The sequence below is a fragment of the Barbus barbus genome (assembly GCF_936440315.1).
Source record: "Barbus barbus genome assembly, chromosome: 20".
NCBI classification, from domain to species: domain Eukaryota; kingdom Metazoa; phylum Chordata; class Actinopteri; order Cypriniformes; family Cyprinidae; genus Barbus; species Barbus barbus.
In genome coordinates, this window is record NC_136748.1 from 24729431 (window position 1) to 24741560 (window position 12130).

General features: G+C 38.7%; 1 protein-coding gene and 1 pseudogene across 2 annotated transcripts in view; one reads left to right on the top strand and one right to left on the bottom strand.

Moving 5' to 3' along the window:
• The window catches only part of LOC306886150 (disheveled-associated activator of morphogenesis 1-like), a 36287-nt pseudogene extending 28394 nt beyond the window's left edge, over positions 1-7893 (top strand). Inside the window, exons 17-25 of the transcript XR_013785948.1 lie at positions 162-246; positions 1045-1151; positions 2862-2950; positions 3063-3231; positions 3318-3425; positions 4676-4736; positions 5007-5138; positions 5580-5750; positions 6542-7893. The product of XR_013785948.1 is annotated as a disheveled-associated activator of morphogenesis 1-like (transcript). The remainder of the gene's footprint in view (positions 1-161; positions 247-1044; positions 1152-2861; positions 2951-3062; positions 3232-3317; positions 3426-4675; positions 4737-5006; positions 5139-5579; positions 5751-6541) is intronic.
• A 149-nt stretch (positions 7894-8042) lies between these two features.
• On the bottom strand, positions 8043-11744 carry LOC306886151 (G-protein coupled receptor 135-like). The gene has a single exon (XM_079443050.1). The coding sequence runs from the start codon at positions 11597-11599 to the stop codon at positions 10250-10252; it is 1350 nt and encodes a 449-aa protein (XP_079299176.1). The 5' UTR covers positions 11600-11744; the 3' UTR covers positions 8043-10249.
• Positions 11745-12130: the final 386 nt, after the last annotated feature.

The following is a 12130-nucleotide window of genomic DNA, read 5'->3' on the forward strand; positions in this document are numbered from 1 at the left end:
TGTATTAGATGTCAAAAAGGTGAATCTCTAGGAACCTGTCATATCCCTCCAAATTCAAAAGAGAAACGATATGGAAATATGACCAGATTATTTCTATGTACGGTTCACTCAAAAAATGAGGACACCACATGCACTGATTCGCTCAAATGTTCTTATTGCAGGTTAAAACTCTCCAATGAGGAGATCAAGAGAGCCATACTGACCATGGATGAACAGGAAGACCTACCTAAGGATATGCTGGAGCTGGTGAGATGCATCACCACATACTCCATCACTTAGCTCACACTTTAACTTAAAACAAACCTGTTTTACTGCAGTGGATTGACGTCAAATATTTCAGAACTGTGATTAGCTGATACAGCGTCTGCAAGTGTAATTACATAAGCCTAGCCAGCATGTAATTATTGTTTTGCAGAAGCAATTTTGGCAAGACACCATATCATCCTTGCATTTTTGTCATTCTGTCTGATGGTGAAATTTGCTGTAGTTTGTAAAAATATAAAACATACCAAAGCCTTTTAATATTGCACCAGCTTTTCACGTGTCTGAATAAAGTCAGTTGTGTGTATCCTGCGAGTGAAGCACATTAATGTGGCTTTTTGTAGTGTAATTAAAACCTAGCTGTATTAGTAATACAATGCAGCTTTGTATACCTCGCCTTGTTTAAACTTTAAAGCAAATCACCAAATAAGAGCAGCACGTAAATGTTTGTAACATTTTCCAAATGCACTTGAAAAGCAATATAATGGCAATCAGGTTTTATAACTCCTCTGATTGCTGTTGTTTTAATCTTAACAGTATCAAATAGTTTAATCAAACAGTTATTGTAGTGTGACGAGGATGTGTATTCTATTAATGGGGCCACATCGCATTCAAATCACGTAAAAGGGCCAGGATATCTTTTTTCATAATTTATCCTTGAATTTTATTTTATGAACAAACAAGCTGTTTTGGTACTGTACCTTTTAAGACATCTCTTTCAAAATGATTTCTGATTGGTTGGCCCAATTTAGTCATTAGTATGCTTGTTTTCTTCCCCTGCAGCTGTTGAAGTTCGTGCCAGAAAAAAGTGATGTGGACCTTCTGGAGGAACACAAACATGAGTTGGAGCGGATGGCGAAGGCAGATCGCTTCCTTTATGAGATGAGCAGGTAACCATCAAATAAGGTCACGAAAAGCCACTTAGTTTGGGACATATTAAATAGAGATAACGTTCATCAGACTGGACAGAGCCATCAAAACACACAATATCTAATAAATGGTGTTTCCGCACAAAGCTAAAGGTGGTGTAGAGGTCCGTATGTGGAAAATAAACTGTATTACAGAATGACGTTCTTATCTTGGTCTGTTTAGTTTCATGCTATAATAATCTTTGACTTCAGTTACCAAATGCAGTTTCCTCAGTTTGGCATAAAGCCTGAAATTGGCTGGAAACATGTCGTCATTTTTTTGACCTCTTCATTGTGCATTGTCCTTAATCTCTGTACAATGTCAGCCCACAAGGACATAAATGACCTAAAATGCTTATTGGTTCCCCTCAACAGTTGCGCAAAGTCCACATCTTTAGGTCTGGATGGCTCTGCTTTACAGTTTCAAACTAAATAAAAAAAATCTGGGGGTGATATTTGACGCCAACGTAACTTTTGATCCGCATGTTCGTAATACAGTCAAAACATCTTTTTTTCATCTCTGGAACATTGTCAAATTACGTCCCATGTTGACTTTTTCTGTGGCTGAAAAATTAATCAACACTTTTGTGTTTTCGCTTTTTGATTATTGTAATGTTTTGCTGGCTGGAGTTTCAAAAGCTACCCTGAGTAAATTACAGTTGGTACAAAATTCAGCTGCCAGAACACTGACTAGGACCAGTGGAAGGGAGCACATTACACCCGTCTTGGAAAAATTGCACTGGCTTCCTGTTAGTTTTCGTATCGATTTTAAAATGCTCATGCTTACTTATAAAGGCCTTGAATAATCTGGCTCCTCAATATTAGTCAGAGCTTTTAACCCCCTACACACCTACACATGTTTTACGCTCCTCTGAAGCTGGTCTTTTAAATGTTCAATCAACTCGACTTAAAACTATGGGTGATTGGGCTTTCTCTTCATTGGCTCCTAAATTGTGGAATTCCCTACCCTCTAAGATTAGAAATGCAGAGTCCCGTAATGTTTTTAAATCGTCCCTTAAAACTTTTAGGGTAGCTTTTGTGATTTATGTAATTACTTTGTGTTTTTTATATTTTTAAACTTTTGTGTGTATCTTTTTTACTTCATATTTGTATTTGTATGTAAACCGCTTTGAGACGCTACTTTTAAAGGCGCTATATAAAGTTTATTATTATTATTAAATAGAAAGAATATTAATAGCCATGAAGAATGGGCGGCTCCATTTATTAATAAAAAATAAACAAGTAGCAGGTGTATTTTTGTATTATTATTTTAATACAGCAAACAGGACGCATGTCTATTGAACAGGCATGCTTTACCAGAGCAATGAAAAGCCACAGAAGAATATTTGGCTGTTAATGTTTCAGATGTTTTCTAGCAGTGCATTATGCGTACACCCCTTGTTAGTAAACTGACTCAGTCAGTTTTCTTTCATTACATTATTTTAAAATTTTTCCACATTTTAACATGAAAGTCATTAAAAATATTTTTTATGTTAAATGAATCAAAACATTAGCATTAGCATAAAATTTAGACCATTTGTTGTTTTTACCACCAAAACAAATTTAATTTAAGCAGAAACCTTTAGGTTTTAAAATCACAAGACACTGTATCCAGACTTTTGTCTGGAATTGGAAATGAAATATTATCATATAATTTGTGGTGTTTTATTTAAATTCTCTTTTTAAACCAAGAATCAACCACTACCAGCAAAGACTGCAGTCTCTTTACTTCAAAAAGAAGTTTGCAGAAAGAATAGCAGAACTCAAGCCGAAAGTGGAAGGTAAGTTTGTATACAGTTATGTTCTCTAGTAGACTAAAATTAAGCATATACACACCTTGTAGGTCATGCAAGGTGTAGGTGTAATATTAAAAATGCAATTTTTCTCCCTCAGCTCTCAGTAAAGCCTCTAAGGAGGTTCTTCAGAGCAAGAATCTTCGACAGCTTCTGGAGGTGGTGCTGGCCTTTGGTAACTACATGAACAAAGGCCAGAGGGGCAATGCCTTTGGCTTCAAAGTGTCCTCTCTCAACAAGATCGCTGACACCAAGTCCAGCATCGACAAGTAAGACAGGGCTTCTGTTTGTGCAAGTTCTGTATATTAAACTTCTACCAGCCATGCAGTTACACAAGCTGTGTGTTTCTCAATAGGAACGTCACTCTACTGCACTACCTGATTACCATTCTTGAGCAGAAGTACCCTAAAGTCAGCCTGATTCATGAGGATCTGCACAATGTGCCAGAAGCAGCCAAAGTCAAGTATGCGACAAAGTTTCACTGTTACACCCACTTAAGAGTTTCTGTGTCTCCAAAAGAGTGTATGTAATAGACAAAAATGTAGGAACAACACTTTTAAAGGAGTATTCTGTGTTAAGTATAAGCTTAATCGACAAAACTTTGTGGCACAATGTTGATTAGCATACAAATTAATTTCCACTTTTCCCTTGTTTTGCTAAAATAGTGTAGCACTTAAAATGGAAGTGAAAAGGGCCAGTCTGTAAACGTTAAAATACTCACTGTCTCGACACTACAGCAACAAATTACATAAACAATATGCATTATTAGCATAATTTTAATATGAAAAACTCACTTACTGACCTTTTCTGTATAAAGCTTTATCAAATTTGTAGTGACACAAATTGTTGTTGAAAAAAAAGTCGTTATTTTTATTTTCTCTGCGTACAAAAAGTATTCTCGTCGCATCATAAAGTTCCGATTGAACCACTGATGGCAGATGGACTATCCTGACGATGCTTTTCATACTTTTCTGGGCCTTGACAGTGGTAATTACCTGGCAGATCGTTTTCATCCAAAATATCTTAAATTGTGTTCCGAAGACGAATGAAGTTTTTATGGGTTTGGAACAACATGGGGGATAAGCGATTAATAACAAAATTTTCATTTTGGCGTGGAGTAACCCTTTAAGCAACACAACTGTTTTCAACATTGATAAGAAGAAATGTTTCTTGAGCAGCAAGTCAGCATGTTAGAATGATTTCTGAAAGATCATGTGACACTGGAGTAATGATGATGATAAATTCAGTTTTGCATCACAGGAATAGATTACATTTGGAAATGTATTAAAAGAAAATTATTATTATAATATTTCACAGTATTACCATTTTTGTACATATATCATAAAATACTTAACACCCAGCTTTTCAACAGAACGTTGTATTGAACCCTGGAATATTCCTTTAACAACCAATCAGATGTTAGGAATAAGGTTAGTGCTGAGAGCCTGAACAGTTTCAGCCTATCATTTCGCTCTCATTTTAGGGGTAGTTTATAGTTTGGGATGGGGTTAGTTGTTCCAGCACCAACAAACGTTGTTGATCCAGGAACACGTCCTATTTGGCAAAACCATAGTCACTGTGTGAAGATACTGTTTGATGTGATTCATTCCTCAGCCATTCGAAATGAGATTAAAGGGTCTGCAAATAGTCCAGTGAAATATTATCTCTCATTATCTCTCTCTCTCCAACTTATTTTTCTTCCTTTTTTCCCAGCATGACTGAACTGGAGAAAGACATTAACAATCTGCGCATTGGCCTAAAAAGCGTGGAGACGGTAAGCGACATTCTCTCATTTTGTCTACAATTACAACACGCTCTACAGCTTGCGAGGTCATCCAGTGTAGCAAATATATCCATTTAAACAATAGTATCATTGGCGAAAACATTATTTATGGTTACAACACATGAAAACTAGAAAGAACTTTGAGATTTGAAGTTTGAAGCCCCTGCTAGGTTTCTAAGGTGTTTTCTTGAGATTCCTCTGAATTAAATGCACTTTTTCCTATTTAATATTTATTATTTAATTCTGTCTCTCTCTCAACAGGAGCTGGAGTACCAGAAGAGTCAGCCTCAGATCCACGGCGATAAGTTTGTGTCTGTTGTGAGTCAGTTCATCACTGTGGCTGGTTTCAGTTTCTCTGAGGCGGAAGACTCTCTTCAAGATGCCAAGGATTTGGTAAGAACGAAAGCGCACCACAGTTCACTGAGCCTGAGGAGCTAATAGATGTTAAAGGTTTATGAGAGGCTTGAACATTGCGAGGCTTGTCACTCTATCTGGTCACTTAAATATGAGAGCTCACATAAAGTAGCTCCACTGCAGCTTTGAAGTCTCTGTTAAGCATCTGAAGTGCCAGATTTTTCCCCCGCTCCATGCTGGCACATGTAACTCAGCCTTGTAGATGTTAAATCACTGCTTTCACTGGAGTTTAATGGGCTTCTGTCCGTCTGTGTGGACATTGGAACCGCTGGAAACATTGACTTTAATCTTTAACTGCCATAGGCTGAAGATCAGTATAAAAGCCAGGTTCTTCCAGTCTGATCCTGCTCATGAAGCTGCACATGGGATGGATTTGATGGGATCACCCTCCTAAATGTCTTTGTCTTTCATTCTACACAGTTTGAGAAGGCTGTGAAGCACTTCGGTGAGGACGCCACACGCATGCAGCCCGATGAGCTCTTTGGCATCTTTGATCAGTTCCTACAGGCCTTCAGTGAAGCTAAACAGGACAATGAGAACATGCGACGACGCAAGGAGGAGGAAGAGCGCAGAGCCCGCATGGAGGCGCAGGTAATGTGTCAACAAGCATGCATTGTGTCCATCTCAAACACATCCACATGCATCCCCTTGCTAGACCAATGCTGCATTTATATGACCAAAAATACAGTAAAACAGTAATATTATAAATATTATTACAATTTCAATATTTTTTGACATGTTTTATAATGTAATTTATTTCTGTGATGGAAAAGCTGAATTTTCCAGCACCATTACCCCAGTCTTCAGTGTCACATGATACTTCAGAAATCATTCTAATATGCTGTTTTTCCCAAAAAACATTTATTATCACTGTTGAAAACCGCTGTGCTGCTTAATATTTATGTGGAAAAAAATCTAGTCAGTACTTGTGATTGCTTGTCTATGTAAACCAAGTCGGATGCTCATCTTTAGCTATTCTGTCAAGTCTGGGGTTTTTTCTACCCATTTTTTAAAGTTCAAAAAAGAGTCCATCTCCAAAATAAAATTAAAATCTGAAGCGCACAAGAAAGTGTAATATGTAAACAGACCCTAAATATTAAAACATTTACAAGACAAAATCCAGCTTCTGTCATTTTCTCCAGTAAAAATCCTTGTTCTTTAGCAATCTGAGAATTCATCCGAATAAAGGCATGCAACATATTGAGAGGAGGGGAGCTCATATAAATAAGTCCCTCAAAATGACCAAAAAAAGTATGCTGCCTTTAATGTACACTGTGTAGTACGCATTGAGCGAACTAAACACCTCCCTGCAGCACAATGACCGACATTAAGACAAAAGTAAAACTCACAGTTCTGATTAATCGAATATATTCTGTGAACAGCTCAAGGAACAGCGTGAGAAGGAAAGAAAAGCCCGGAAGGCCAAAGAGAACTGCGAGGAGGATGGAGAATTCGACGATCTGGTGTCTGCACTCCGATCTGGGGAGGTGTTTGACAAAGACCTCTCAAAGATGAAACACAACCGCAAGCGTCCCGTCAAGCAGAGCGCAGAGAGCAGCAGAGAGAGGCCCATCACCAAACTCAACTTCTGAGGAAGCTGCGCAGCGAGTGCTGCCTTCTGATGGTAGAGCTGAGACATTACACACGCGTGCAACAGCTCTACCTCAGTTTAGATCTGGAGAGGATATCCAGGCCCTGTTTTGTGCTGACTGCCAAAATACTTCTTAAGGATTTATAAAGTCTTTTCTAAACATGTAAATCAGTTGTGACAGTGTTTGTGCTGAAGATGACAGGAGTTTGTATGCTGCTTGTGCACCGTAGTTCAGAAATAATGAGCAGAAAGGGCTACAAACTGGTGCTGAAATACAGGAACACCCATTTTCACAGTTTTGCTTGCCTAGCAACCATAAACCCCATTTATTTCTGTCTGCTCAGATACTGCTTGTTGAGTTATTGTCGGTGTACACTTTCAAGAAACAGGCCTTGTTTTGCAATATGAGGTGTACTAAACACTAAAAGTCAGTGTTTTGGAAGCAAAAGTGATTTTTGTCAAATTGTGGGATGCAGTGATACTTGTATATCATTGGACGATGTAATTGGTTTGTTTGTAATGAGTATTTCCTTTTGTTACACTTGTAACTCAAGCACAAGCGATTGTTTGTTAAAAACTGTTCATTCCAGACCTGTTAAAGCACAATGCACAACTTAAATCCACAAAACAACATCTTGTATAAAATGTTATTGAAATCAAATTGTTTATTATAAATGTACAGATGCCATGTATTAAATGTACCGACAGGAACTATAGTGAAAAAAATATGCTAAGGTCATACTTTGATAGATGTTAGAGGATGACAGAAGGATGCAATATTTTTGCGGTTACCAAAAAGAACATTCATTAAAAGCAGTGGATGCAAAACCAAACTGTCTGCCGTGCATGTATATTCTTGTAATTTCTTCCGTTTGCGTTTAAGGTTGTATATTTGTACATATACCCATTGTTAACTCTTCTGACCAAGGCTTTTTCTTAGTCCTTGACACTACTATTTTGTGCTAATAACTTTTTTCCCTGTTGATCAGATGCCATTAAATCTTTTTCACTAATAGTTCTTTGTAATATTACTTTGTAATAGTTTCCTCTGTTGGCAGGATGTTTTGTTTTCTTAATTTAAGAATTCATTTGGATGTGAGATGTAATCAATAAATAAACCCTGAGGGTCCCTGCTTTGGTGTTTGACTGCTGATTTGTCTTCAGTTTTGTGACCTGAAATTATTAAGGTTAGCAAAATGCTCCATAATAACACAACAATACTGCACTTAAGGATTAGTTATAATGGCAAGAGTGATTTGTGAATAGAATCAAACAAAGCATGAAATGGATAAAACATATTCAAACTTTATTTCAGGCAATCCGCTGTCAAAGACAATGTATGGCGATGCTTATTTCATAATAGGTTGTTTCAAATCTGAAGTGCCTGATATTTGAAAAGATTTATGATTTGAATATTTGAAAATGATAATGCATCTCTCTCCTATGACTGAACACAACAAGGTAAAAACAAACAGATATTTAATAGGCCTATGACTCTTTTATGCCTGCTTATACTGTCTCTAAAATACATGTTTCAAGGAACGTTTCACATAAAAGACCCTGTGCTTTTGTTAGTTTGGATTATCAACACTATATAGCTTTCTAGATCTCTAAAGCTGGTCTTACATTTCTATAAATACTGATGAATGTGTGCAGAAAAGTCATTCCAAACACATTTTCATAAAACATAAAAGCACTGAATGTCCGTTTAACCCTCGCATCAAACTAATAAATGGCAGTCTGATGCTACAATCAATTTAATAAATTCTTGCTTAAAATTGATATAGAAATTGTTTAAAATATTTATATTAATGTATTTGTGTATTCTGTAAACCATGCTACATCCAACAATTAAGGCAGTTAGTTGGTTGTGTTATTTACATGTTTTATGCTGATCTTCCAAATTCACAGAGAAAATATTTGACTATGCTGTTTACAGATCAATTAAAGGAAATTATATTCTATTCCTATTTTATTTGACTTGTTTGTGAGATTTTGAGGTCTTTTTTATTACAGTGTAGCAGGTATGGTTCTGTGAAGGGTATAAAAGCTAAGACATTTTACAATAATAAAAAAAAAAGAGTTAGCCCTATTTCCTAAACGACCATGTCATTATGACCGATTGTTCAATTAAAGAGTTATAAAATCCTCTCAACTCTCATCCGTTGCACTGTTAATATTCCAGGTCAGTGTAGATGATGAACAGCATGGATATGGTTTTAGGCTGTGAGAGAGATTTCTGTAAACCCTTCAGTTCATTCACAGTGCTGGAAAGCATTTGCATTAGGCTCAAGACTGACTTTCATCTTGGCACTTTGCACACACACAGACACACACTACACCTGCTGATTCATTACATTAATAAACTCATGCTTGGAGAGTTTAGTTTCAAATATAAGTTAATGGTATCAAAAGATTAAATGTAAAAAATACTTAATCATTAATAAAGAATACAATGCATAATAATGCATCTTAAATTCGAACTTTGATATTTTTACTTATAGGCCTATTTATATTTAAAGCTGAAGAATGTAAATGTGGTGTTATGAAAAGAGCGAGCCTAGCTCTACAGTACACTAATACTGGCTCGATCAATGGCGTGAGCTGGGGGCATCACTTTCAGAGTTGGCTAGTGACGTCTATATTAGTCTACATACTTCAGCTTTAAAAAATACACACAAAATAATGCTTCTTTAAACATCATATAACATAATAATATTATAAGGTAATGTGCAATCAAATATTTGGAACTGACATGAAACTGATTAGTGTTCCAATTTATTTAAATGCATATGATTTACTGAAACCTGAAGGGAGGTACTACAGGTCAATTTTTACTTGCAAAAAATGCCGGAAAACGTAAACAACAACAACAACAACAAATGCAAAAATAATCTGCAAATTAAATCTAATTAAATATGTACATATTTGCACATTAACTATATATAGTAAAAGTGAGAGCCTACAGAAAAGATTTTTATTTAATGTGATCAACAACTTAGGTTGGTGATTGTCAGCTCCTTTTGTCAAAAGCTTAATTATTTAACAGAATATTTTATTAAATATGTTTGCTCTTAAATGGCCAAAGGAAATAAAGATAAAAAACTATAAAGTGCCAGCATAAATATCACTTAACAAGAAAATGATATTAAGGGTCTGTAATAAAATAGGCTATATGTTTATTGTATGAGCAAAATATCAATAGGCTAAACATGTATATGCAAACAATGTGAATGTCATAAAATTATTAAAAAATATATAGGCTATGTCAAAATGAGTTTGAAAGTAAAGGAATTGAAAAAAATTGTTATACTTACACTTTACGTACTATTAGTATCATTGTATTAGCAAAGTTTGTGTTAAATGTTTAAACCTGACTTGACATTTTGTTATCCAATGCAATAAACGAAATGTTACATTTTTAAGTGCGACCCAAGTTATTTTGGGTGCCACTGTCCACCTGTAGCACCTCCCATCGTCATCATAAAGTGTGACCGCGTTACAAACTGGTGTCAGCAGTCTCAACTTTGGGCACCGCTGGTTTAGTGATCGTATCCGGATGCGCATCTCTACAGAAGAACACCGCCGGGTTTTTACAGGCCCACATGGCCACATCTCCGCCGTTGGCCGGGCTGGAGGAGGACAGACGGCTGTTTGCGCCGTGGTGGCTCACGTACCGATCTCTAATCCGGTCCGCGCGGTTCCGGACCGCGTCCCTGCGCTGCGTCTGCGTGGACAGGTACGCAGCGATGTTTCTAGTCCTGTATCCCTCCTCTCTGCTCCGACCCAACAGCATGGATATATTCGGATTCCTTATAGCGTAAATCAACGGGTTGATGGCACCGTTAGCCCACGCCATCCAGATTGCCACGGTATCCATAGCAGGACTGAAGGAGTAGCTCCCGAGCGCGGTGATGATGCCCATCAGGCAGTAGGGCCCCCAGCAGAAGATGATGAACACGATCATGATGAGCACGGTGGTGGCGGTGCGCATCTCGCTGTAGAAGCGCAACAGGTGCGCGTAAGTGGTCACCGGCCGCACCCTGATCTCCGACAGCCGGACGGTTTTGCAGATGTTGTAGTGGCAGAAGCACATGAGGGCGAAGGGAAGCAGGTAACACGCTACTATTAAAGCTACGCTGTATGCAGTGCCCATCCTGGAGGTGCCAGAGTGGAACACGTACATGCAATGGCAAAAGCCCTGTTTGTGCACCACCAAGCGCCTGGAGGTCTCCATAAGCAGGTACCAAGGAAACGAGAAGACCACCGCGGAGACCCAAACGGCCGCCAGGAGCTGGATCGCTCTCCTCCGGCCGATTTTGGCTTGCGGCTGCCTGACGATGGCATAATAGCGGTCGAATGAGATTAGAGTCATGGTCAGGGTGGAGATGATGCCGAAGCAGGTGTTGAAGAAGCCGTTGGCGACGCAGAAGGGCTCCCCAAACAGCCACCTGCCATCCTTGCTGAAGAGCATCATGAAGGAGAAGGGTAAACAAAGAACAGCCGTGAGGAAGTCGGAGAGGGACAGGGACATGATGAACGCGTTAGTGACCGTTCTCAACTGCCTGTGTTTGATTATAACCACCACGACTGCTGAATTACCCAGACTGGACAGTAAGAAGATGGCCAGGAGCAGCAGCGCCTGCGCGGCCACCGCGATGCCCTGGAGAACCGAGTTCCCCTCCGAACTCCTCACTGGGGTGTCGCTGGGCATCTCGCCCCCGGCTGTATAGTTGCTGGCCTGAGTGCTCATGCTGTTTACAACGGGTTTGATGGTCACAATCTCTAACATGAAGCCCGAGCCCGACATGTTGTCCGCGGTCGCGTTGCTGATGCCGGGGAGATCCATTGGACACGTTTAGGGCGCATCCACGGGGTGGAAGAGAATTCATCCCTTGTCAGTGTCTCCCGTGTCCGTATCACAGTAAAAATGAGTATGCGCTACGGTGTCACAGATGGCCCCTATGTAGTCCTTTGATGCCATACACTGTGCTTGGAGTAAAGAATGTTCCCCTGTTACAGATGACTGAGCGGACAATGCTGCTGGGTTACTGCTTGCACGAGACGAAACCCGGTTATTCCGCGAGGGGGCGCTTGGAGGCCCAGAAAGCCAATTGTCCATTGAGACGCATTTAGACATCAGGACGTTTTGTATTGATTGTAGATACTTTCGCCCTAATATTTTTTAAGTTTTATAATATAATGAATTAATACCGGAAACGCAAATGGAATTGTCCCATAGTTTAGAGCATTAATTTATTATTTAAAAGTACAAATCGAGTGAGCATCAGCGACTGTGATTGGTCCATTCTAACAAGCGCTGAGAAAAGTAACAGGTACCTGAAAGCATCAAACTCTCCGCTGAAACAAAAAAGTCTTT

Bases quoted from the DNA above. Each gene is read 5' to 3' on its own strand.
- LOC306886151 (XM_079443050.1), bottom strand. From the start codon at position 11,599: ATGGATCTCCCCGGCATCAGCAACGCGACCGCGGACAACATGTCGGGC.